The following is a 27,472-nucleotide window of genomic DNA, read 5'->3' on the forward strand; positions in this document are numbered from 1 at the left end:
AAGGTCAGAGTTATAAGGAAAGACTGGAGAAACTTGGGCTTTTCAGCCTCTAAAGGAGGCATCTGAGAGATGAAGAAGTAAAGACAGCCAAGGAAATAGGAAAGGTAACTCCAGGATATTACTTTAAGTAAAATTGCAGGGGTACATAAGAACATAAGAAATAGGAGCAGGAGTAGGCCATGCGGCCCCTCAAGCCTGCTCCGCCATTCAATAAGATCATCACTGATCTTCGACCTCAACTCCACTTTCCCACCCTATCCCCATATCCCTTGATTAGGATAAGATTACAGGTTCAAATTAGTAAAATGTAAAATTAAGACAGATGTCAGGAAATTCTTCTTCACAAAAAGAGTGGTCAATGTGTGGAATAAACTTCCAGGAATAGTAGAGGCAAAAACTCTGGAATCTTCTTTTAAAACAACTGGATGCTAAAATGGGGGGACTTTAGTATCTTTCTGGGTGGATTAACTTTGATGGCCCAAATAGCCGTCCTCATCCATAAATATCCTGTGAAGTGAGGGTACATTGGAAGCTCTTCTTCTAAAAATGTGTCCTGTTCCATATTAAATCACAAGGCTGATAATATGAACCCAGGTTTTTCTAAAGCAACTGAGCAAAGAAACAAAGCTCCTTGAATAAAATCTCACTCAGGTTTTAACTCTTTCCTAATTAGGAAGAAATACGGAATAATGAAACAAAACAGCGATCCAACATCAGGGACAAAAATTACCTGAGAAACCTGATTATTGAGGAGTGTTGTATAGTTGTGGAAATGTACAGCAATTACACAGTTTTGTGTATCAATTTGACAGACACACCATTGAGACCCCAAGGCATGGAAATCCATTTGAATCACATTTATTATTGCTACAGATGTTTATAATTGATTCATAGTAAGTACATTTTTGCATCAAAATTTGTTATGCGCTACCAGTCATTTCATTCCTTAAAGGTAAATTAAATCTAGTGTTGCAGTTTGCCTGCTACACTGCTCTAATTTAGTCTATTACAATATTTTAAAGAAATACTCCAGGATAAGGCCTATGCTGAGATGATAAAGCATGTAGAGCTCCACACTTTCCACTACTCATTGATTTCAGTGCATCAGTGACAGGGTGTCAGGAGTCCAGGCAGAGCCACAGAATATCATTTTTCAGCATCCAAGCTCAGAAATACAGCAAAATACCAATTGCAATTAAGAAGCCAACTACTGGGTAGTAAGTTTTGTTTTTACTTAAAAATATGATCTACATTTCTACAGCACTCCTCATGCACAGAAAGGCCTCTTGGAGTACTTTGCAGAACAGAGGAAATAAGTTGTTTAACTAAATATAGAGCAGGGTTTTTTATTTAAACTTGAGAAGACAGAAACTCCTATCATTTGAGTAGTCCTTTAAAAACAAATCCGTTCAGAGATATGATTTTATTGTAAATTTAATTACTAACTTTAAAATGACATAGAGGTTGTTTCGAGGTACTTTCACTTTTCCAGCTTACCAAAATATTTTTAAACTTTGACATTAAGAAAGACTTTCATTTATATATCATTGTATCATTTCACATCACTGAGAAACATCTCTCAATGCTTCACAGAAATTACTGTTGTTACATAGAAAGATGCAGCAGTTAATTTGCACACAGCATGATCCCACAATAAGATGGATGAGTAACTTATTTATTTTTGGTGGTGTTGGTCGAAGGAGGAAAGTTAGCCTTGACAAGTGGAGAACTTTCTGCTCTTCTTCAAATAGCACCATGGGGTCTTTAATGCCTAACTGAACAGGCAGGAATAATTTAGGCCATGCCCACTATTTGAACTGATTTTTTCCTCCTATATACAAGTTAATACTGTACCATAAGTGCCTGCAGGGAAACACAGCTGGATGCTGTAAGAATTGATCATAGTTTATTTATGCATATATAAATTAAATAAAGCATTTTGCTCTTCTATCTTAGTTCAGGCTTAGGAATCCCCCTATGAAGTCATTATTTAACCAAGAATATATGCTTTTAAATGAATAATAGAGCCATAGAACCATATAAGATAACAGTACATAAGTAAAGGCCCATTGTGTCTGTGCCTGTTCATTGTTAGAGCAACCCACAATTAATCCCACCAACTTGCTCCCTCACTATAGCCCTGTATCTTCCACATCTTCAAATATTTATTCACTTTCCCCATAAAAGATGCAACGGTGTAAGGATTTTGAACATTGGGCCAGACCCCATTTTACTCTTTTGAATTGTTGGATGTTTCAACATAAAAGGTTAACTAGTCCCTTTAAGGATTTGGATATTCACTTGGACAGTACGTTTACAGTACAGTTGAAAGCAAGGGTTAACTTGTCTCTTAACATTACATTTGGACATTGATGTGCACGGACAATCTACTGGACAATTCACCGTAAAGGGTTAACTCGTCCCTTTAAGAATTTGGACATTCATTTAGACAGTACATTTACAGTACATGTGAAAGCAAGGGTTAACTCACCCCTTGAAATTACCTTTGGACATTTGGACAGTATAAATTCACAACTGCAAAGACAGCAAAGTGTAGTCAGTTTAAACTGGACATTTGAACATAAGTTTAAAACTGCAAAAGCAGCAGAGTGCAGAAACATCAACAAGCTGCGGTTTTCAATAACAACCGATAAGCATGAAAGACAGAAGCTTCGAGAAGCTTCGAGAAGATTCTAATGACGTTGGTTCTTTGGTGCTCAACAACAACCTGGTTCTCAAAACAAAAGGAGTACATACAGTGGGTTCGCACGGTTCTTGAGTGGTACAACCAACCATCCATCATTAATGCTACAATGGGTGAGTGGCCAAACTGGGCCTTCTCATAACTTGGAGCACACCCTGTCAGCTAAAAAAGAATATGAAAATGGACATTGTAGAAGCTTAAATGGTCAACATTACAGGAGCAACAGTTGTACAACTTTTGCAATGAGCTCCTCCAACAATAGTTTGTTTCTAAACTTTGACAAAAAGACTTTACTTCTGAACTATGACGAACAGACTGTACTTCTGAACTTTGATAAAAAGCCTTTGCTTCTGAACTTTAACAAAAGGAATTTGTTTCTAAACTTTGATGAGAAGACAAACTTTGATGAGAAGGCACAGAACTTGGATACTTTACTACTGAACTGGAACGAAGAGGAAAATTTTGATGAATCAAAGTACCCCGACACATCATGCCTCCACGACGCACCTGTTACCGCAGCGATCGACACCCTTTGCCTGGACCTAGACGGCTGCCTTGATGCTTTATAAAGGTTGTATGTGCTACTTGCTCACTTTGCTTCATGCGTGCTTATGTACTCCTTTTTAAATCATTAAATAAAGTACGTTGCGAACCACCACTTGTATTATCCGGTAGAGTAATCCATGTGTCGATTGAGTTGCTTCATGCTTGCCATGTGCTCTTTTTGACTCATTAAATAAATAACCACTTTGATTAACAAAACTACCGTGTCAGGATAGCTTTCTTTGTCTGAACTATTGTCCAGGTCCACGAATCTCTGGGAAAGACCCTAAATTTCCTATATTGGTCTCTAGCTCAATTACTGTCTGTGACAAAGCATTCCATGCTCCAACAACTCTTTGAGTAAAGAAATATTTTCTATCCCCATTCTCTTAGTAATAATTTTAAATTGATGACTCATTGTCATTGACTCCCCAATCAGAGGGAAGAGTTTTTTTTTCTATTGGTCTACCAAAACCCTACTTAATTGTTTTTAAAACAACAATTACATAGAATTACTGCACAAAAACAGGCCATTCAGCCCAACTGTTTTATGCTAGTGTTTATACTCCACAAGAGCCTTCTCACACCCATTTCATCTAACCCTATGAGCACATCCTTCTATTCCTTTCTCCCTCATGTACTTATCTACCCTTAGCCTTCTCTATTCCAGTTGGTCCCTGTATTTCAAGTTTCACCTCGTAACTGTAGTTTCTCCTCCTTGGTATTAACCTGGTGAATCTATCCCCTTTCTATAATAGGGCACCGCAACTGATATCACTCAACAGCAGCGCTTGAATGTAGATATTGGGTGAGGAAAGGATCGGACTTGGCCTGACACATGACAAAATATGATTTAGGCAAAATGCCTTGGGGTAATTGGCACCCATTGAACTGTACCCAGCAAAATGCTAATGGTTGTGAGGAGAAGGGAGAAAATTGGCAGAAAAAGGAGAAGAAACAAGAGAAACTCCTTCAAAGATCATGTCACATTTCAAACTCATCCTTATTTTCACTGTTCACCAGGAATTTTAACCAATATGCCAGGAGCCAGTTCAATTTTGATGGTGCATTCATCACTAAGTTGGTGTTATTCCTACTTGGTCCTGGAATGACACTAGATGCTGTTATCCCTGCAACTGTGCAAAATGGATACAAGTTGTACCAAGTGAATTTGCAATGGCATTAATGGGAATAATTCATATCTAAGAGTTACTTGCTGACCAACCCTTTCCTACTTACTGTCTCACCCTTTGGTTCCTTGTCCAAATCCAGTCTGACCAATGAACGATTTAGTCTCAGTGCTAGAGTCAGGGCCATCAGACCTCCAGTTCTAATTCTGTTCTTTCGAAGATCCAGCCTCAGGATCCTAGCGCTCTCTACTACAAACTCAGCTGTGGCTATAGCACCTAAAGATCAATAAAAAGACAAATGAACGGAGATCAGCCCCTGTGTCTACACCGAGAACATACTCAGAAAATCTGGGTTCTCTAAAATCATGAACAAAAAGCAAAACACTGCGGATGCTGGCAATCTGAAACAAAAACGGAAAACGCTGGAGATACTCAGCAGGTCAGGCAGCATCCGTCGAGAAAATATGAGACAGTCGACATTTCAGGTATTAAACCTTTTATTCTGTGGGAAAGTTTTACACCTGAAAAGTCAACTGTCTTGGGTTTTCTTGTCGGATGTCACTTGATCTGCTCAGTATCTCCAATGCTTTCTGTTGATGATTCTCTCTAAAAATCGTGCTGCGCAATGTTAGTAACAAATGACTCAACACATTTGTATGAAATTCCTCTGTCCGCTATTTTATCAAAGGACTTAACCCACTCATTTAAAGCACGGTAACGCCGCAATTAAAACAGTGGACGAGCAATTTCAAATGAATGTGTTAACATGTTTGTTACCAATATCACACAGCAAGATGTCAACCCCTCAACATCTTTCAAAGACCGCATGTTCTCCATTTGAAAAGTTAAGAGAGTCAGGGCTATAGACAGACAATGGAGGTAAGATTCCAGCTGGACGGGCCGGACAATCTCAGTTTTTCTTCAACATTCCAAGGTGAAGCACCTCAATTCTAAGCAGCACATCTCTCTCCACAGATGCTGCCTGACCTGCTGACTGTTCCCAGCATTTTCTGTTTTTATTATCAGTGCACAGATGGTTCACTAGGTAATACTCAAAAAACAGGTTCAAGTACCAGGAAGCTCTGGGATCCAATCCCAGCTCGTTCACTGGTTTTCCTGCTAATTCATCAATAATCAGCAGTTTTCACAACCCAAAAGCCTGAATCCAAGTTTTGTCACTTTTAAAAATTAAAAGAAGCTAAATAAGTTAAACAAATATAAAGATTGAAATTAAACATTTGTAAGTAAGAGTTTTGCTCTTTTAATAGGTTTTGGCCAGAGGCAAATGTAACCTATAATATGGGCTGATATATTATAGAACCACAGAAATTAGAGCATACAACTCGGCCATTGTTCATATGTGGAAATATTGGCAAGGCTGCTAGATTCTTCTAGCCCTACATGTCTTAGTTTAAAACTGCAATAGGAATATAGGATTTCGCACAGTATTTCTAGACATTACCTTCACAAGTTATTGCTGTTGATGCCAGTCCTAGTCGTACAACTGATCGATTAGCTATCAGCGCTTCTTTAAGTCTATGGATTCCTTCGTTGCTGAGCGGATTATGACCTAGGTTCAGCGTCTCCAGACAAGTTAAATTAGGCTAAAAGGAAAACAACACAGAAAATAAAACAAAAGCAAAATACTGCAGATGCTGGAAATCTGAAATAAAAACAGAAAATGCTGAAAACACTGAGCAGGTCAGACAGCATCTATGGAGAGAGAAACAGAGTTAACATTTCAGGTCGATGACCTTTCATCAGAACAGAAAATAAAAACTGTGTTATACCTTCTGTCTGGCATAGATGCTTATAGTAAAGTCAGGGATTTGGATTCCCTTGGTGCAAGGTCCAGCAAAAGTATTACCTTTTCTTTGAGCTACATCATAGCAGTGAGAAAGATGTTTTACATTGTAACACTGCAGAGTTTCTGGCAGTTTCTGCCACTGGGAGCTGCTGAAGCATTTAAATAGCTCAATAACAGCACTTAATGGTAGAAATCAGGTACTGCATCAGTATGTTGCTGAGCAGACCAGAAAAGTGAAGATTTCAAAACTGTCAACTTTTCAACCCGGGAGGGACATTTCTGACTTCTGCCAGTATAACAGGAGGGAAACAGTCAGCAAAACCTTGAAGTCTAAAATTGCTGTGCAAAAATCCTACATGTGCGTTGTTGCCAGTTTATGAGCTTTGTATATCCATTTTGCAGGTTACAGAAGAGAGCGCTGGGAACTGGATTTATCCAGTGCCTCGGGCTGGGAATCACCGCTGCACAAACAAGCTTATGAAACATGTAACATCAGGTAAGAGCACACTACAGGAGACAGCACTTCAGTTCTTATTGTCTCAACACTCCCGAAAATCTAACAACAACTTTGCTTACAACATATAACAAATAACAAAATCAAACCTCCCCCTGAGTACACTGCAGCTCTGCTGCTGTTAATTCGCCCCCTTTTACTGTCAGGCTCAGCAACTCCTCCCGGGCGTTTCTATCATGTCATCAGGACTGTTTTAACAATAACACCCAAATATCAATTTGAAGAGTCAGTTAAAAACCAAGCCTTTAAATTAGAAATTGTGAGATAAATAGGTGATGCGTGCAACTGAAATACACTCTTGCCATTTAACTGGAGGCATTAGCCCATTTGAAATATGCAATGAATATTGACACCACTGCATCAGCAATGAGTTGGAGGCAGGGCGGGATTTACGGTGGGACTTACGGCTGCATATAGTGACACCACAGGTCCTGGCCAGACTGGAGATGATTGGGTAATTCCCCCATCAATCACGCCTGGAGACCGCACTGCTGTAAGTGACTGGGATTGATTTTAGCACATAATTTGTATTATTTAACTATCCTCCACTCACTGCATTTTGATGGAGAAATAATCCTGCATTTATTGGGAGACATTGCTGTAGTTTCGGTCATGAGCTCTGTTTACAGTAGCTCTTGGAGACTCTGTTTAAATAGATGTGGTTTGCTGTATGTCCCCGCAATGAGTATTGACACCACTGTGTCAGCCAACGAGTTGGAGGTGGGGGAGGACCTACAGTGGGAGTTACAGCAAACCACATCTCCATTCTGGCCAGGACCTGTGGTGTCACTATATGCAACCTTTAAAATAAGTATTCGAGTGTAATTTCAAGACCAAAGATACTAAATTTAATAATTATTATTTTTCTTTCCCCCCCAACCACCTCCCAAATGTTCATTTTTTCCTCTCCTGAAGGCACTGATGCATGCAGGGGTATAGTTCCCCAGGTCCCAGTCACCCTCAATTACCTCACCCAGGTGGTATTCTTCATGTGTGAGCATAAACAATGAGTATTGGTAGGCTGATTGACTGTGGGGGATACCATAGCTGAACCTAATCTTCTCCTCACTCCTTGTCCACACATGCAAACTTTTTTGCAGGAGTCACTGGATAGTAAGAGTGGAAACACAGGCTGAATTTTGCCCCTTCCTAACCCAGGGGTGCTGAGGCCAGTAACGTGCTCTATCTCTGCCTCAACTGATATCAGCTAATTTAGGACAGATCACGGATCAAACCTGAGATGTTCTAGTCCATGTGGCTCAGTTGCACACCATGCAATATATTTACTCATTAAGCCAAGGGGGATCTGGAAATAATAATTCTTATTATTGTTTGGTTATTAAAAGTGGTACTGATGAAAGGACCTTCTTTGTATGAAAAGAGACAGTCATTAATGCTTCCGCTATTCACTAAAAAAAAGACTTGCATTTATATAGCGCCTTTCATGACCTCAGGATGTCCCAAAGCACTTTACAGCCATTGAGGTACTGATGAAGTGTAGTCACTGTTGTAATGCAGGAAATATGGCAACCAATTTGCGCACAGCAAGATCCCACAAACAGCAATGTGATAATGATCAAATAATCTGTTTTAGTGAAGTTGGTTGAGAGATAAATATTTGGCAGGACACCGGGGAGAACTCCCCTGCTTTTCTTCGAAATAGTGTGATGGGATCTTTTATGTCCACCTGAGAGGGTAGACTGGGCTGCAATTTAACCTCTCATCTGAGAGACGGCACCTGCGACGGTGCAGCATGCCTTCAACACTGCAGTGGAGTGTGAGCCTAGATTTTGTGCTCAGAACTATGGAGTGGGACTTGAATCCACGACCTCCTGACTGAGAGGCGAGAGTGCTACCAACTGAGGCACAACTGACAACACTTTACACACTGACTTGCCCAGCTGCTGGTAGAATGTTCTAATTTAGCCCCCCCTGGCACAGAGCTTTGGGTGCTGGGAGTGCATGTCGGGAATTTGGGTAAGGAGATTACTGCACTTGATTTGTGGCCCGCGTAATTCCTTGTTCATTGTGGGGGCACTGACCTTTACTCTGGAATTTCCAATACGTGGTCCTATCATGTGAAGCTCTGCATCAGGAACACTTCCATTTAGAACTGAGATGAGGACGAATTTCTTCACTCAGAGGGTGGTGAACCTGTGGAATTCTCTACCACAGAAGGCAGTGGAGGCCAAGTCATTAGATGTATTCAAGGAGGAGATAGCTATATTTCTTAATGCTAAAGGGATCAAGGGATATGGGGAAAAAGCGGGAACAGGGTACTGAGTTGGACGATCAGCCATGATCATTTTGAATGGTGGAGCAGTTCCGAAGGGCCGAATGGCCTACTCTTGCTCCTGTTTTCTATGTTTCTATGTTTCTATGTTTCATCATAAAATGAATTCTGCCAATTCCTGGAAGAGGCACAAAATCCCATGGCCCAATTTCAAGAAAAACTTTGGAAAATGCCTCTCGATTACACAAGCCTTAACTAGCTAACTAACCCATACACTCCTGATATATGCAATGTCCCTTCTTACTCAGGCAGTTTTTAAAAAAAAACTTCACACGAAACACATCTTACAACATTTTTCTTTACAGCCTGGCTATTTAAAAGTTTGTTTAGATGATATAATGATACATTACCGCAGTGTTTTTGTTTTCTTTAGGGAGGGGGGGGAAGGGTAAACCAGACTTTTTTGTCTTGGGCATTAATTGGAAAAAACAGGTTTTGAATAATTATTTTTGTGCACTAAATTACCACTCTAGAACTAATTACAGACATCTAATTTGCATTAAACTGGTACATGTGGAATATTTTGTTTTAGTGAGAAACGTTCCACTCAGATTTACAGCCTATTTTTAGTGCCTAACTTCTAAAAGCTGGGCTAGGGAGGCAAAAATTTAGCTAGAATCAGGAGATTAGAAACAGATAAATAGTTTTTGATTCAAAATACTACTATGCTGCATGTTTATATGACCTATGTGCCAGTACAAGGAGTTAGATTTTACAGCATCTCCTGCTGAATGACACAGTGTTTCATTTTAGTCACATAACCCCCTTAAGTGCTTAAAACCTCATATCCTCCTGTTATATCCTAGGGGTAATTTTACTAGTCTTTGGTACCAGCAGGTGCCCTCGCCCGCCTGCGGTGGAGACTCATAAAATGATCCCCTCCACTATAAACAGAACCCGCTTAATTGAATATAAAAAAAAGAAACTGCAAATGCTGGAAATTAAAATAAAAACAGAAAATGCTGGAAATACAGAGTAGAACCTTCAGCACGGGTTGGCATATCAGATGTAGCAACTTTTCAGGATGTTTATCTGCCTGTGCTACTTACCTACATAATATTGGCACAGGATTTGCTGGATTGGGGTATCTCGCAGTGTGCCCCATTAGTTAGACTTTTTCCCTCAACCTTTAGCTCGAAAAATGTTTGCCCTGTAAGTTAAGGCGAGGGCAATGGGTCATCTGGGACCTTGGTGAACGACGGGACCAACAGCCTATCTCCTTAACCAATTAAATTTAAGGACTGAGAAAGAAACAGAGGAACGACGGAGAAGGAGGGTGAATTAGAGTCAAATCAGATACAGAAAGAAAAATAAAGTGAGGGAAAGAAAGAGTGGATTATGAAAGATAGAAAAAAAGAGACAGAAAGGAAGAGTGAAGAAAATAAATTAAATTTAAATTTAAAATTGAAAAAATCGTTAACAACTTTTTACTATCTGTAGGAATGAGACCCCATGGTTTAAATTGTTTCCTTTCTGGGCTGAAGTTGATTGGCATTATTGGAACATAAATCTCCTCATTAAAAATGTACTTACACTGTTAAATACAAGCCCTAACTTTCTGCAGTTAGTTTAATAGTTAATTAATGTGCAAATGCAACAACTTCACAAGACTGATGGGAGTTGAGGGCAGGCTGCTGTTTTTGCAAGGCTAATGGCAAATCGTCCAGCAACATGTGGCGATTCGCAATTCACGGGGTATCTCTTCCTCGACACAAGTTACTAGACAATTTGCTCATTACTAACAGCAAGCGCCATTCAACTCCCTCATCAACAGAGGCTTCTTCATCTGCTCCCAAATCTTCTGACTGTAGCAAACGGTATTGACCATTTGGGCCACCTCCTCCCACACTAGAATGACTGTCCTACAGGCAGGGTGCACTGGAGCGCCAAACAGGCAACCCTTCTTTGATCCAGTTCTTGAAGGACCAGTTCCATAGTGGAATCAATACTTGCTGGGATTCTTGATAGGTTCATGTGACATTGCTTTCCAGCAATTCACACTGTCAGCCTTGACTCAATGATAACACTCTCATCATTGAGTCAGAAGGTTGTGGGTGTAAGCCCCGCTCTATAGGCTTCAGCACATAATCAATGCAGTACTGAGGGCATGCTGCACTGTTGGAGGTGCCGTTTTTCAGATCAAAGCTAAACCGAGGCTCCATCTGTCTGTTCAAGTAGACATAAAAGATCCCATGGCGCTTATTTGAAGAAGAGCAAGGAGCTGTCTCAGCCAACATTTATCCCTCAACCAGCACCTCTAAAATTGATTAACTGGTCATTCATCTCATTGCTATTTGTGGGATCATGCTGTGCACAAATTGGCTACTGCGTTTGCCTACATGACATGTGAGTTCAAAAGTACTTTGTTGGCTGTGAAGAGCTTTGGGATGTCCTGAGGATGTGAAATGTGCTACATAAATGCAAGCTTCTTTCTTACTTGTGATCCACTTGCTGCCTGTGAGGGTCCTGCTGCCAACAAAATTAACACCCTCTTTATTGGCAGCTGCTTTTACAGCTGCAAGTGCACTGGATTCCAATCTCCCCCCCACCCCGGCCTTCCTCCACCACCACGCATGCGTTGAGTTCCCTGTTGAATGCACAATCGATGCTTGGACCTCACAATAAATATACAAGGAGGCCAATCCCAGAAGATTTGGTGAGATCAGCTGTTCCTAATTTGTGCGAGCTCATAGCTTGCAATGCATCAGTCTCAGAGCTTCAGCTCAGGGTAAAATCCCCTGCACTACTTCCTATACCATAATAATCGGTCAATCATATCACTGTAAGGCTGCAAATCAAGTTTTCAACACTTCAAGACTATGATTTTTTTCTCTATGTTGGCACTGAAATGGAGTCAAATGTACACTGTACATTCTCAATCTGCCATGGGAACAAATTGCACCAATCCTACTTTGCAAATTCACTATTAAGCTCACCCACATTAAAAACAGTGCATTCCACTGTCTAACCAAGACAAATATAGAAAGTGGCAGAAGCACGTCACATGAATAATGGAAGGATTGCTCCAGTCAAAGTTCTCATAAAGCAAGCCCTGAAAAATGGGAGCTTAATTTTGGAAATTTGCAGCGATTCCAACTCCCTCTCCAGAAAAGGAAAATGGCCTGAGAGAGATAGCCTGATAAGGCAGATAACACCCTCCTAGGCTAAGGAGACACTGAAAGATAGCTGAAAGCATTTTAGAGATGTCCATAACTGGGTAAAGGAAAACGCTGCCTGGGATGGAATGACCTAGAAAATGACAAATCTTAATGGAACAGCGAAGCACAGAGCTGCTCACTCTAACAACAGGCACTGGATAAGACTGATCATAGCTGCTGAGTAGCACAGCCAAACATATGGTGATAAGTGTATCAGTTTTCCGCAGTTAGTAGCGCTCTTGGCTCTGGGCCAGAAGGTTATGAGTTCAAGCCCCACTCCAGGAGTTTGAACTTATAATACAAATGCAACAGTGCGGGAGTGCTCCATTGACAGAGGTGCCATCCTTCAGATGAGATATTAAACTAAGGTGCTGATTGCCTGGTCAAGTGGATATTATAGATCAAAGAACAGGGAGCTGTCCTAACTCAACTACAACTGCCAAAAAATGATTAACTGGTTATTCATCTCAGTGCTGTCTGTGGGATCTCTTGTGTGGCCTGCTTTATTGTAAGCAAGAACAGCATCCACATTTACTATTACTGGGGTAATGCACTGAAGACATGAAGAAACTGATGTTCTAGTTCTTACTTTAATTCTGAGTAAATAGCTAGAATTATTAGTGTACCCAACCTATATCTCTTGTCTTGTTCATTATAATAGTTGGATGTATAGCACAGTGGTAGGGCATTTAACTGCAATTCAAAAGTTTCTCTAGTTCAAATCTGGCTATCCCCGGAGTTAGGAAAAGGACACAGAGATTTTGGGTGCAAGAGGCAGATCAAACTAAGATAGCATTATATGGATTGTCGAAGCAGTGGGCTTGATGGACCGAAAGATCTTTTCTCATTGAAAAATTATCTTCTTATGAAAGAGAAATATGGTGCAAGAGATATTATCTTTTTTAATCTTCTCAGTCACTCTAAAAATGTTTCCCACCAAGAAGCCTAATATAATATTTACTAGAATGGTACCAGGGATGAGGGACTTCAGTTATATGAGGAGACTAGAGAAGCTGGGATTTTTCTCCTTAGAGCAGAGAAGGTTAAGGGGAGATTTAATAGAGGTGTTCAAAATCATGAAGGGTTTTGATAAAGTAGATAGGGAGAAACTGTTTCCACTGGCAGGAGGCTCGATAAACAGAGGACACAGATTTAAGATAATTGGCAAAAGAACCAGGGGGGAGAGGAGGAGACATTTTTTTTACGCAGCGAGTCGTTATGATCTGGAATGCACTACCTGAAAGGGTGGTGGAAACAGATTCAAAAATAACTTTCAAAAGTCAATTGGATATATACTTGAAAAAGAAAAATTTGCAGGGCTATGGGGAAAGAGCAGAGGAGTGGAACTAATTGGATAGCTCTTTCAAAGAGCTGGCACAGACACGGTGGGTCGAATGGCTTCCTTTTGTGCTGTAAGGTTCTATGATTCTATGATGTGACAGAATGCAACACAGAATAAATAACAAAATATTAGTGGATCTCCCATTATGAAATTCGCATGAGTTGGACAACGTAATGTTTTATAAAGACATATGCATTATACAATGGAATGCACAACGTATTATTCTGCTGATAAAGTGTAGTTGTGTGTAATTTAGTGTGTCCCTTTAAGGTCACGAGGTGTTACTGCAGTGCCTTCCTGAGGTCATTTAGAGACCAATTGGTCTTAGGCAATTCTTCAGATAATTCAGAGATCAGACTGGCTTTTTATTACTTTTGTTTTAAGTGAGACTGCTGAAGTTAATGAAATGATATTTTTTGTTGCTTTAGAACTTTCTCTGCAGATTGGAAATGATTGGCTTTGACACCTAATGGGTTATATTGGATAATCCCCAAAAACAGGCACTGGGTTCGCGGTGCGTGATTAACCCGCGCCCAGTCGTAGCGATGCAGGCAGCACGTAACATTCGAGCTGCCTGATGATTTAAATGATTTTTGTGTGCAGCCAGCGCTAGCTACACTGTTGATTGGCTGCACGCACCAACAGGGGCCCCAATATCGGGAGTGGCTAGTACAACTTAAAGGCAGCCTGCACCTATTAAAGGGGAGGTACGCTGTGGCTGCAGGAAGTAACTCTGTGCTGGAAGATATTGAAGAATGGCTGCGCCTGGAAGAGAATGTGCAACACGGTTCTTGGACGATGCACTAGAGGCCTTGGAGGAAGAGGTGGACAGATGTAGGGGCATCCTATATCTGCAGAGGGGCAGGATGTCTTCCAGACATATGCTGAAGTGGCAGCGGGAGGCTGTGGTGGATGAGGTCAATGCCAGGAGCATTGCGCCATGCACATGGATGCAGTGCAGGAAGAAGTTCAATGATTTGACACGAGTGTTCAAGGTGAGTGCGTTCAACTGTCACGTGGCATATTCTACCAACTGCACCACTAGCCTCATCCACTGCTCCACACACTACACCCCCCATCACCCACTTACCAACAAACTCTTTCAATCAGTATGTAACCCTGCAAATCAGATGCTGCATCTCATCCTCACACATTACCACTCTTGCAAACCGCACACCCACAACTCACAGGTCACACACACTGGCAGCTATTCAACCATGACAGCCACATCACCCAAACATCTTGCAGGACACTCACTGACATGTTTCCCTCTTTCTTGCAGCAGAAGGTGGCACACAACAGTAGATAGCAGGAAAGAACTGGGGGAGGACAGGCATGCCTACACGTCCTCATCCCCATGGAAGAGACAGTGCTGTCCATCATTGGACTGGCCGTCACTGTGGCCGTGGCCACTGACGGTGCTGGAGATATCGATGATGAGGGTCTCTGCATACCCAATCCTCCTTCTCACTTCCCACTTCTCCCTCAGACAACAATCTTTCCTGACTCAGGTGCTGCAGATGGTGTAAACACACACATCTTACTTTCTCCTCTCCCCACACCACAACTCAACCTGTGTTCCTTTGTCATTTCAGAAACCCAAGAACTGGAAACCAGCACCATCCAAGTGGAAGAGGAAGAAGATAGTGATGATGCAGACACACATCACTCGATGTTACACTCGCATCCACCAGCTCAGATGCTGACACTGTGCGCACTTTAGAGGCTAGGATAAGGAGGGATCTGCACGTGGTGAGAGACTGGGCACAAGTGCACAGGAGCCGGGACAGTGGGAACGGATACCGCAGGTGCCAGCAGGCCATAGGGTGAGGCCGCACACTAGTTCTGCTGCAGAGGAGTCAGATGATGACTTCGATGGGCCAGGCTACAGAAGAAGGCTGATGGGCATACACAGCCAAATGCTTAGTGTACTGGAAAGCCTGCCAGGAAGCCAGCGCACAATGTCAAGGGGCATGGAGGAGTTCAGCTCCAACTTAGCACAGGGCTTTGAGCAGAGCTTGGAGCCCATCCTTTCCTACATGGAACAGGTGGTCACCTCCATCAGCACACCTGTGGAACCCACCATGATGCAGCGTCTGATGACTGATGTCACAGCTTCCATTGCAGCACAAACATCTGCCATCCAAGGTCTGACTGCTGCATTTGGAGCTCAGACTGCTGCCTTGGATGCTCAGACTGCTGCTATCATGGCTCCAGGTTCCACTGTGGAATGGGGCTTCCAGGGCGTCACAGCAGTCCAGCAATCTGTTCTCCAGTTGATCACTAGGATTGCTGAGGCACTGCTCCGGGAGAGTAGCTTTGGCACCATGGAAGATGAACCTGCTGTCCTCTCTCAGGATGACAGCATTCCTGCTCTTACACCTGCCACTCTGCCAGTGCCCTTGTTGTTGCCTGTCAGCCAGCCAGGCCAGACTGCTGTAGCCCAGGCCGAGATGGTGCAGTCCGAAGCCGGGCCCTACCAGCCCAGAGCTGCTCGAGGTCGTCCTCCAAGGCCATCTGCACGCTCCTCCATTGAAGGTCAGCAGTCTTCCACCACCCATGCTCCAGCCATTGGGGATGCACCTCATAAGAGCACAAGGAAAGGTAAAGGCACACGAATGACAGGCACTAAAGGAATGCACAAGGGTGAATAGTATCAGTTGAATCATTTCATGTGCAAATCTATAAATATGGTTATGAATTTGTATTTGGTGTTGGTTTTCATTTCTGTGATGGGCTGTGGGAGGAAGCAATGTGTAATCATAAGGAGGACGATTTGATGGTCATGTGGGAGAGGAAACGTAAGGAGTGTGGGACTGTTGGTGAATGCGGAGGTATCGTGAGGTAACTGGTATCACTCATTAATCATCTGATCACGCAAAGCCCCGGCCGACAGGGCCTGTCTACTTTGTTGCCTCCCTGCCTCTTCCTCCACGTCCTCCTCCTCCTCCCTCTTCTGGCAGCTTGTCCTGTTCAGCGCAGCCTCTCTGCATGCTCCCAGTCATATTCAGTTCCCAGAGGAAGCCCTAGCAGGCCATCCATGTCTGGAAGCAACTTTGGTCAGCACACTATTTTAAATGCCACTAACAGTACTGCACGACCAGCCAGACCACTCTCTGTAGAATATTGCAACTTTCTCCAAGTGGAGGAAACTTCTGAAAACACCTACAATTGTACCAGCAGCCTGAATAACTAATCCAGCAACTAACCTGTAACTCCTACATGATCCCTTTAAATAGCGCTGGTGTGGGAGTCCTTCATTCCATTTAAGTCCTTTTCAGCTGTGCAAGGTTAAGACAGTTCGTTGGCTGGAGCAGGAGTTCCAAAATGCCACCGGCTGCTTCAAATCAGCGTTGCACACTGATTTACGTCATAATCTTCCTACTCTACATGCTGCCGGCATTTGACTACCTTTATGAAGCTGGCATCCTGCACACTTCATGTCGGAGGCCATATTCGGGGCTTAGGAATCCACGTAGCTCCTATAAAACTGGTGCTACATGGCCCAATTTCACCCCCCTAATGTCCGACCGATGTGCCTTAAAACTTATATACTAATGGTTCTCCTGTGGCAGTATCCTGCGTAACTGGGCTGATACATTATCTAATAAAGCCTTACAACATGTGACGCACAACGTACTATTCCGCTGCTAAGGTTAAACTTTGTCCTTTTAAAGTAACAGATTATAATTGCTGTTGAGTAAAAACTGTTAAGTTCAGAGCTCAATTGCTAGTCAGGCTGCAGGTCAGAATGGTGGCTTTGTTTGTCTTTTCATTAAGTGTGATTGGTAAGGTCAAGTAAGAGGCTGCAGACATTCTGGGGCAGATTTTGCTGTAGGCACTTACTACAAATTCAGGCAGAAGCAGCTCACAGCTTTTGGCAAATAAGAAAAGTAAAACTCTCAGAAGGCCTCCATTAAAGTAATAATGTGCCATATTCCAGCTGATGGGAAATGATGTTACATTCCCTTTTGCTCGTTATTTGACTTATTTGTTAAACAAATTCTCATAAAGTCTTAATTGAGCACATCTGCTACATGTGATCTTCATTCGCAGAATGCTGAAAACGTGCTAATTAAACAAACAGGAAAACATAGCAGTACAACTTTAAATATAGGTAAATGTCACCCTGGAGACCTTTTGTTTGAACTTGTATATAGAGTTACACCTGTGAAGAGACTGAAGAGAGGACGTCTTTTGCTCAGACATGCACATAAACTAGGGTGCTCAGCAGTTGTAAAACAGATATCAAGACACCTGCATTAAAGTTAGCATTTCAAACTTTTGCCAAGTCCAAAGCAGAAACATGGGGGTTGGGGCAGCGGACAGATTCAGATCAGGGGTGGAATTAGAATGGAATGATGGTTGGAGTTCTGTTTCCTTTGCTCCAATGAAAATTCACTTAAAACCTTAAAAACAAGTCCAGTCACATCATAAGACAAAGTAGTGGAAAAATGGACTACTATTTTTTTTAAAAAACGTGTTAGAGCCTCTGTAAAAATAGTGCATAGGGGAATAAAGCACCTGTATTAAGTATTCATATTAGAACTTGATTGATTGGAAGTTCTAGCCTTCCATTTCCAAAGCATGCCTCTCGCAAGTTCCAATGTCTTCATATATTTCAGCAACTTTCTTTGCGTTATATACACGCTGACAGAGTAAAACCCTGGGGGCCAAAGCAGTAAATTTTCATCTCGAGCAATCCAGCTTCCTTTCCAGTGTCTCTAATGCATCTTGCATTTTATTTTTTAAAAAGAGAGAAGTTCGATAAGTTCCAGTACTTCCAACAGAGGAGCTTGTAGTGTTAACCTGATATCTGATATCTTGCTGATGCAGCTCCATTACCTATAGGGGCCAGGAGGGAACGTCAGAGGGTTTTATCTTTTTGGAAGTTTTACCTGTGGTTACACACCTCCCTCAAGAGATTAAATAAAGGAACTTTTACACTATAGAAGTGCAGCCAGGGACCGAAAATCCATGGGTCTTCACCATAAATGCTGGGAACCTCCAGCGCGTTGCGTTCTGGAGTTTATGGGGTCATGAGATTTCCTAATTAACGTGCAACTGGCGGGCACCTGTACCGCTATGGGCACATCTTGGCTGTCTGCCAGAGCAGGGGGAACAGGAGAAATGGCACTGGGCAGCCCATTGCTCTTCAGGGTTTTCAGGACGGCCCATCAGCCCTCTTTACAAGGGACCAATCTCTTCCACATGCTAGCTCTTTTCTTCCAGGGTCCAGGCTGGGATCCCCAGGTTGGCTGCACTTACCCTGCTGAGCAGGCCAGTACGATTTATTCGTCCCGCAATACCTGCCACTCAACGGAACTGAAGCAAGGGTTGTGGAAATTCCCAGCCTGGGAATTTTCTCCTGCAGCCACACTCCTGCCAACATCATGAGCCATGTTTAGGGTGGACTGAGTTTCCACTCCAAACAGGACCCACCAGAAACAATAAACAGAGGCCAGAACCCAGGGCTCTGGTCTGATTCCCAGGCCTTCTGAAATTCAGGGCCCCAATCTCTCCCTCTGTTGGCTGCACTTCACAGTGTAAAGGAGATGAGGTTCTGGGAGCCAACAAGATCATCGATCCACAAAAATGTGGATTGAATTAAGAGAGACAGTGTTTATATAGTAAATGCAGGGAGTCAGTCCCACATTTGCACTCTGGATCTTCCACATTATACAGGAAAGCACAATAGCTCAACAAAGACTGACTCTCAATTTGCCACCTAAAAACTGGAGTGCAACCCATAGGGTCATTCTCCCGCAGAACCACAGAAGGAGGCCATTCAGCCCATCTTGTCTGTGCTGACTCTTTGCTAGAGAAATCCAAAATTAATCCCAATGGACATGCTTTATTTCCTGTTAGCCCTGGATCTTCTTCTGCTTCACATATTTATCCATTTTTCTTTGAAAGATGCAATGGTCTCTCACTCAACTGCTCCCTATGGCAAAGCATTCCATGCTCCAGCAACTCTGCATAAAGAAATTTCTCCTAACCTCTTTCTCCATTCTCCTAGTGATGACTTAAAATGAAAACCCCTTGTCACTGACTCCCCAACCAGAGAAAAGAGATTTTCCCTTTTCCTGAAACAGAATAAGTGTAAAACTAAAAGCACCTAAAGTGAGGGAAAATCCAAGTCAATAGAAATGATATCTGGTACAATAAAAGGAGCAGGCTTCATGGGGTGAATGGCCCTTTCTTATTCAATACTTTCTAATGTACATTGCATCTGGGAATCTGCACTGAGATCCCAGCGTGATCTTTATAATAGATCACGACACTGCAATAGAAACCACGTGCATTGCAACATCAATTTTCCTGCTGTCAGTACGTCAGACATTAAACTGGAGTTTCAGAGCAGGTTGTTCCTGGCTTTTTTTTAACTCCACAAAATAGTAATGATTTGTCTACAAAATTGCAATGAGTTAGTCTACATATCAAGAATAACTCCAAAAAAAAATAATTGTATGAAGCACTTTGAGACATTTTGACAATGTGGTTAAAGTACTATATAAATGCAAGTATTTTTTCTTCTTTTAGATGCACTCAAATGTTAGGAACTAATATTTTTGTTGCTTTTTGCCTTTATCAGACTTATGCCTTTATTACATTTTTATTGTAGTTAATATCCTTCTAAATTTCAACATGTAAGTGAGATATTAAGGTTAATATCAGCCACTGCTACAGATGAACAGGTTGGGGTGAGCCCTTTCAGGCCGCATTAAAACTGAAGAAACATTATTAGAGAAAAAATGATATGAAATAAATATATCCTTGCTTAAAAAAGGATTCTTTAATAATACGAGGTGCCTTATCTGGCTTTTGCACTAGAGGCAGGAGGCATAACTGTTTATAAGGATAATAAATGCCTTAGTAACACTTTACAAGTGTCATCGTTTGAACTCAATTGACACTGCGAGCTAATTACAATAATCACAGCTTTAAGAATGTCTGCTTATCTCTCCTAATCACATAGTACAAGGTTGGCCTTTGACGCTTTTATATGAGGCATGTATTATTTAATCAAAATCTTCACAGGGAAATGGCACCCGCACGGAAGAGGGCTGCTCTTATTTTGTGTTTCTATGTGCAAGCCTTGCAATTTAATGTTAAAAAAAATCAGCACTGGGTCTTTAATCTGTCTCTCTTCCACCTTATGTATTGTCAGATTATATGGTCGTTTTTACCTTATCAATGAATATTTTTAGCTGGGGAGCGGATACTGTCAGAGATTCTACATGAATGTCGAGTAGCAGCAGGGGGTTCTTCCAATATATCGTTGATGAGTTACTTTCTGGCAGTGGCGATATCACCAAAATTACAGTACTTACTGTTTAATTGCATGAGGTCAGAACCAGAGGCTTTTTTCTGCAAACAAGCAGGTTGTGTGATTAATCAATCAGGCTGGAGAGAATGGGGAGATCAAACTAGTATCTACGATCTACAGAACTGGCATTAGAATATCGGCATTTGTCCAATTATTCATAAAGGAAATGCAAGGAAATTAGTACAAGCATTGCCATTTGATTGTGCTTCATTACTCTTATCTTTCTGCAGATTGTGATGCTAGTGAGATTGGGATTGGATCGGTGCTGAAACACACAAATACTGTAACTAGAAAGAAATAAACAGTTTATGAATAGAGGAGAATTCAATAAAGACTGGAGAAATTCATGAAGGAAAAAATACAGCTAACCATGTTCTGTAATTAAGTGGAAATATTAGAAAATCAGATTTATTCCTCTCAGAGATTTCAGAGTGTATTATTAAAAGAAATAATTAAAATAGTATGTTGGGACTCTTATTGCTGGTACATTTCTAAATTATTGCAAGTTTTATATTTTCAAAGTACTTGTGACGATTTTGTGCTGCAGAATCCACTGCCATGGTGTTCCATGCAAGGTATACAGAGGCTGATGCGAATGCCATTGGAGCAAGATAACCTTGTCACAAAGGTGACTAACTTGAAGTTAATGTAAAAAAAATCCTCAAATTCAAAAAAAAAGTAAAATTGGGAGTTTGCAATGGCACAACTTCAGGATTCAAAGAGGAAGACTGGATGTGTATCAGGTCTTTGGTCTTACAAAACCTAAAATTGAATCTGGAAGACAGCCAGATGTTCATTCTCAGTTGTTACTCTAGCGAGGAAAAATCTGACATGCTGTTTAAAACAACATTTAAAAAAAGACTTTGCAATTTACAAAATCACAAGATAAATATGGATAAGGAAAGCCATTTGAACTTAGCTTATCCATTTAGAAAAAGAACTCTAGTTCCTCATCACAACACCCAATTGTCTTTTAAATGACTCCAAAATTGCTGCTTCGACTATATTACCTAGAATTACTATGCATCCCCACCAACCCCCCCCCCCCACTCCATTGATGCCCAAGCCTCCTGCAGATTTACTTCTGAAATTTACTTCCCCTATGCTTCATCTTTCCCCACTTTAGAAAGGCTCCACAAAACCTACCTCCTCAACCTCACCTATAGTCACTTGCCCTAACTCTTTTCCCAATCTCTGCTTAGTGTCTGAATTCCTCCCCATCTCCCCTATGAAATGCCTTTGATGCTTTGCTGCTTTAAAGATGCTTTATAAGTGTAAGTTATAAGAAATTCAAAGCGAGAACCTCATGACATTATTAACTCAGCAAAGAAAGAATGGCCTGCCCTTCATGGCACTATTTGTTTAACAAAAGGGAATAGCAACAACTGGCTTAGCTTCACTATATGCTGGCACTCACTGCTTAACCCTCAGAGTGAAACACTGAAGTAGAAATTGGCACAAATCTCTTCATCATCACAATGGATTTGATTTCAGGTAATTCTGAGAATTAAGCTCAGAGTTCAAAATTGAAGCTACAGCAAGCACCTTAACCAATTAACCAATCTACTATTAAGTCCATATACTGTACAGTATCACTGCTATTGTTAAACCAATTAACTTACCAGAATGGCAGCTAGATGACTCATCCCTTTGTGTGTCAGTTTGTTGTTCCAAAGTATAAGTGTTTTCAGTCCCTGCTTCTGTTTTCTAAGACCTTCACAGATGTCTTCCAGTCCTAAAACGATATTCGACTAGTGAACACTCATAACTGACTTGTAACCTTTATGTTCTATTTAGGTCTTGCACAACGTGTCCTGGCCCAGTGCTGAGTGACTGTGAAATCTTAACATGTGGATACACAAAACATAGAGATTACAAGGGGGATGCTTTCACTGGCCCAACTTTCCGCCCCATTTCCCTCCCATCTTCCCCTCTTACCACCACCTGGTGCAAGGCGCTGGTAGACTTGGAGTAACAGTGGTAAGGTCCTGATATCTATTAATGCAGGGAGAGGGCCTAGTAGCAAAGACCTCTTCCTCCCTCCAAGCATTGACCCTTGTAGATCTTAGTCTCGGTTGTGGCCTACAAAAACTACAGCTTCCTTGTTCTTTAGGGCTCTTCTGACTATTTTAGGTCCCTTTCCATCTCTTTGGGTTCTACAGCAGCAGCATCGAATTACTCAACTCCACAGTTCCTTCTTGGTGTTAGTAATCCTGCCAGCAGGCAACCCTGAATGACCAATGACCCTGATCCAGGAAAATGGGTCGGATTTCAAGCGGAATCAGAGAGGGGGGCAGAAGTTCCATCCTCCCACTACTCTGTCCCAAGCAAGAAAATTCAACCCGATAAGTTGCAACAGAAGGAAAATTTAGAGATGAGGTGAGAGAAGAATCATCTATCAGTTGTTAAGATTTATCTTATAGATAGTGTACCAGTGCTATTTACCTGTGTTGAAGATGCAATTGTTTTTAAGGTCTAACAGTCTTATGGTACGGTTAGATTGCAGGAGCTCTCGCAGGTACATGGAGTCTTGAACACTGTTCAGGTTATTGTCTGCCAAGTAAAGTTCCTGCAGTGTTTGGTTCACATTCAGGGCAGAAACTATGGGAAGTCAGATAAGAAACAACAGATTCAGCTGCGCAAAAATAGTGAAATATAAAAATGAGATCTCAAAAAATCTGGGTGCCAACTTAAAAACTCAGGGGGTAAATCTCCTTGGATAGTACGCTGCATAATATAGTCACATAAAATTCCTTTGTGCATTATTTTAACAGAGACATTAACCCAAGTGTTAACGATTGCATTAAAATAACACACCAAAGAATTTTACGTGAAAACACTAAGTAGTGCGCTACTGAAGTTAATTAAACTCGTTAATGTTCTACTTATTCTTTACATCTTGTGTAGAAGTCATTTTTTTAATGATTTCATTTGATATGAAGTTCAGAGAGATTTTTTTTAATGATAAAAATGCAAAAGGCTAATCCTCAGCATATATGTTGGATTTATATCCCTCTATCTGTGATCTATCTCCCCCACCTCAGCATCCTCCCCTCAAGCCCCACAACAAGGATTGATTATTTTTGCACTCAGTATCAATATCAAGCACTTCCACATCAAAGGCTAGGTACAGGAATAACCTCTGTACATCCAGAATCCCAACCCCAACCTCAGGTGGGCACCCTTCTTCCACGCCAGATCAAAAGGCAAAACAACAATCCATCGTTTCATCCCGCAAGACATTCAGAATAAGACGAAATGAAGAACTCACCTAGTAGCATCAGCGGCCGACCGCTCAGACTGGCATTATCCAAACGCAATACCCTCAGATGACTGTTAAACTTCAGGCCTTGTGCCACAAAGCATGCGGTGTGCTCCATCAAGGGGATGCCACAGGCCTCAAACTCCTGCAAGCTGCTACTCTGGGGAAATAAAAACAGCTTGTTTATTTTAGGTGGCAAAATGGACTGAAACCGGTCTCAAGAAGTTTTCTGTTGTAAGGTTTTATGTATGCCCGTGATGAACAGGAAGCCTTGCCTGCCAACCATACATATCAGGAAATCACAGGCACACTGCCCACGATTTCACAATATGTGTGAACACTGGGTGAGATATCTGGCTGGTAGGTGGAAGAAAGTAATTGAGTGAATTTGGAGGATGAAGCTGAGCTCGGAGTCGAGCAGCAAGCCAAGGTTCCTCACTTGCTGGCTCAGCTTGTGATGGCAGCCAGGGAGGTTGACGGACCACGAAGCTTTCGAGGGCAGGCGAGCCATAATTTGGAAGATAATTCCGAGGGCAGCAGTGTCGTGGCTGAACTATTGGTTCCCGTCCCGATAGTAGAGAGAAGGGGGCTGGGAACAAGAAATAACCCAGAGTCAGAGGAACGGAGGATAAGGGCTACAATATAGATTTGGAGATCTCCAGGTAGGATAGAGCAAGGCTGTGGATGGACTTGAAGATGAGAAGAATCTTGAAATTGACTTGCTTGGAAATTTGCTTGGCGAGGATGGGAGTTGTGGGACTTTATGCGGGAGATGACCAGATGGCTGAAGATTGTGAAGCTGGGGAAGCTGGCAAGGAGAATATTTAAGAAATTGATGCTTGAGGTGATGAAAGGTGGATAAAGGTTTCAGCAGCAGTGAGGAGGAGATAAAGGTATAAGCGGGCAATATTCCAGCATGAAGTGAGGGAAGATGACGGAGTCAGAGCCAGAGGCTTGTAGGTGCTCGTGAGAGCCACACAAGATGGCTTCAGTCTTGTTGAAGCTGAACTGAGAGGAAATTTCAGCTCAACCAGGACTTGATGTCAACAAGCAGTCCAATAGCACAGCAAAAGCCCTGGAGTCAATGGTGGACAGATGAAGTTGGGTGAACTTAGTGTGCATAGAAGCTGACCCAGTACTTATGAATGACATTGCTAATGGATAGCACGTAAATAATGAATTGGAGGGAGCTGAGGATACAGCCCTGGGGCACACCGGAGATGCCGATTTGAGCACGGGGAAAGAAACTACCTAAGAAAATGTAGTGACTGTGTTGAGACAGATAGGAGTGGAACCACAAAAAAGAAGCACCACATTAATGGACCATAAAGGAAAGAAAGTGGAAGACAATGGAATAGTGAACAGTGTCAGCGAGCTACAGTTACAGTCACACTGGGTGTCATTGGTGACTTTGACCAGGTCGGTCTCAATACTGTGGGCAGGTCAGAAATGGATCAGTAATGATTTTGAACAGGGATTGGTGAAAGAGATGAGGATTAAATGAAAAAAAAACTTGTGTTCACATGGCAAGTGCTACCAAAAACCTTCTACAAAATAGTTCAAGAATTTCTACTGATAGGCTTCACTAAACATAAGAGAAATATACACTGCCATTACCTTCCTAATCAGCTGAGCTGCTGCCACCCAGCCCCTGCTTCCAATATGCTTGTTGAAGGAGATGCTGAGGTGGACTGCTGAGTCATAGTACTCCATTATATCAAACAATGCAGAAGCCCCCTGAAATCAAGGTATTATCACATTAATCAGAGATTTGAAATTGTTGGTTAAATGTCTTTTTCCTACTGGACTGTACTTTTCTTTATCGGAATGTCAATTTGAGTTTCGTCTTTCCTAGTGGTTTGGTGGGTAAAGGCAGTATTGTGTCATGTTGACCAGGTTCAAACATCAGTTAGTTTATTTCAGTAATGAACAGCACTCACGTCAGAACACCTCATCAGCAGAAACAATTGATCTGCTCGTAGAAATAAAACAGACTGCACTGCCAGTGCCCTCAGCAGCTCCCACTTCCAGCATCGCTGCTCTACACCTTCAGTCGAGATTTTTAAAAATTCATTCTCAGGATGTGGGCGTCGCTGGCAAAGCCAGCATTTATTGCCCATAGCCTAGTTGCCCTTGAGAAGGTGGTGGTGAGTTATCTTCTTGAACTGCTGCAGTTCATGTGGTGAAGGTACTCCCACGATGCTGTTAGTTCCAGGATTTTGACCCAGCGACGATGAAGGAACGCGATATATGTCCAAGTCTGAATGGTGTGTGACTTGGAGGAGATCTGATGCACTGTGGATTACTGAAGCAGGTCCCGACCTGAAGAGCACAGCATTGCTGCCAAAAGGGGAAGGTGGGTGTCCACCTGGCGTGCTCTCACTGAAAGAGTTGGCAGCACTGTCTGTTAATTTTATTCCCCACTAGCAGATTTACAAATGGTGGTCACAAACAGCAGAAGAAACATAGCAATAGAAATTCTACTGATACCCTTACATCTTCATCCAGCTTCGCCCATTCCAAATTAATCAGCTTAAACTGTATCCGTTTGAAGATTTCTTCGAGGGCCTCGCAGGTCTCATAGTCTAACTTTTCACCTAGAAAATAAATGTGTTCAGTTTTATTAGAGATACAATTGACATACTTCTATAAAATATTGTAAGTTTACTTTAAAACAAATACCCATGAGACTTCTTGATTCCCAAACTCACTTTGCTTCTCTAAACAAGAACAAGAAACTATTGTCAGGTTAGTGCCAAATCTGAGGCAGCTTTATACACACAACAAAATGAATCAAACTGCCCTAAGCTGTTGTACTTTGTACATCTCACTGTTGTCAGACAGATCTGCGTCCCTTTATCTAGGCTTAATTTAAACTCAGACTCCAGGGATGAAAGGACAATGTTCAGGCACTGAAGTTCAACATTGTTATTATATAATGTCCTGCAACAGTCAGTTGCCATTTAGTTTTCTTTATCTCTTTGTAAGAACCTAGTTCAAGGAGATGAAACTGCTTCTCCTCAACCAAATGTACATTATATTTATTTGCTCGTGCTTACAGAATTGACAAAGGACATTCATTAGAACAGAATCTTCATTACTTGCTACAGTGGATGGGCCTCTCCTCTCTACAGTGGATAGCGAAAATTGGAGGATAATTGAGAGTCCCCAAAATTTGGTCTAAGACATAACAATGGCTAGACAGAGAACCATAGAAGTTTACAGTACAGAAGGAGATCATTTGGCCCATCATGTTTGTATCAGCTCTTTGCTAGAACAATAAAAAACTAAACTGACTGTCCTAATCTCTTTCTTCCTCTATTTCAAATGTTTATCTATTCTTCCCTTTAATGATGTAACTACTCCCTGTGCCTCAACTGCTCTGTGTG

General features: G+C 41.8%; 1 protein-coding gene across 1 annotated transcript in view; it reads right to left on the bottom strand.

The window, feature by feature from the left end:
• si:dkey-288a3.2 (protein phosphatase 1 regulatory subunit 37) overlaps positions 1 to 27,472 on the bottom strand; it is a 181,574-nt gene that overhangs the window by 112,440 nt on the left and 41,662 nt on the right. The window contains exons 4-10 of the mRNA XM_067992178.1: positions 26,580 to 26,680; positions 25,701 to 25,820; positions 24,093 to 24,243; positions 23,267 to 23,422; positions 22,444 to 22,556; positions 5,840 to 5,981; positions 4,487 to 4,653 (exon numbers count right to left, since the gene is read on the bottom strand). Of these exons, the coding sequence (XP_067848279.1) occupies positions 4,487 to 4,653; positions 5,840 to 5,981; positions 22,444 to 22,556; positions 23,267 to 23,422; positions 24,093 to 24,243; positions 25,701 to 25,820; positions 26,580 to 26,680 (950 nt within the window). The remainder of the gene's footprint in view (positions 1 to 4,486; positions 4,654 to 5,839; positions 5,982 to 22,443; positions 22,557 to 23,266; positions 23,423 to 24,092; positions 24,244 to 25,700; positions 25,821 to 26,579; positions 26,681 to 27,472) is intronic.

The sequence above is a fragment of the Heptranchias perlo genome, chromosome 10 (genome assembly GCF_035084215.1).
Source record: "Heptranchias perlo isolate sHepPer1 chromosome 10, sHepPer1.hap1, whole genome shotgun sequence".
Classification (NCBI taxonomy): Eukaryota; Metazoa; Chordata; class Chondrichthyes; order Hexanchiformes; family Hexanchidae; genus Heptranchias; species Heptranchias perlo.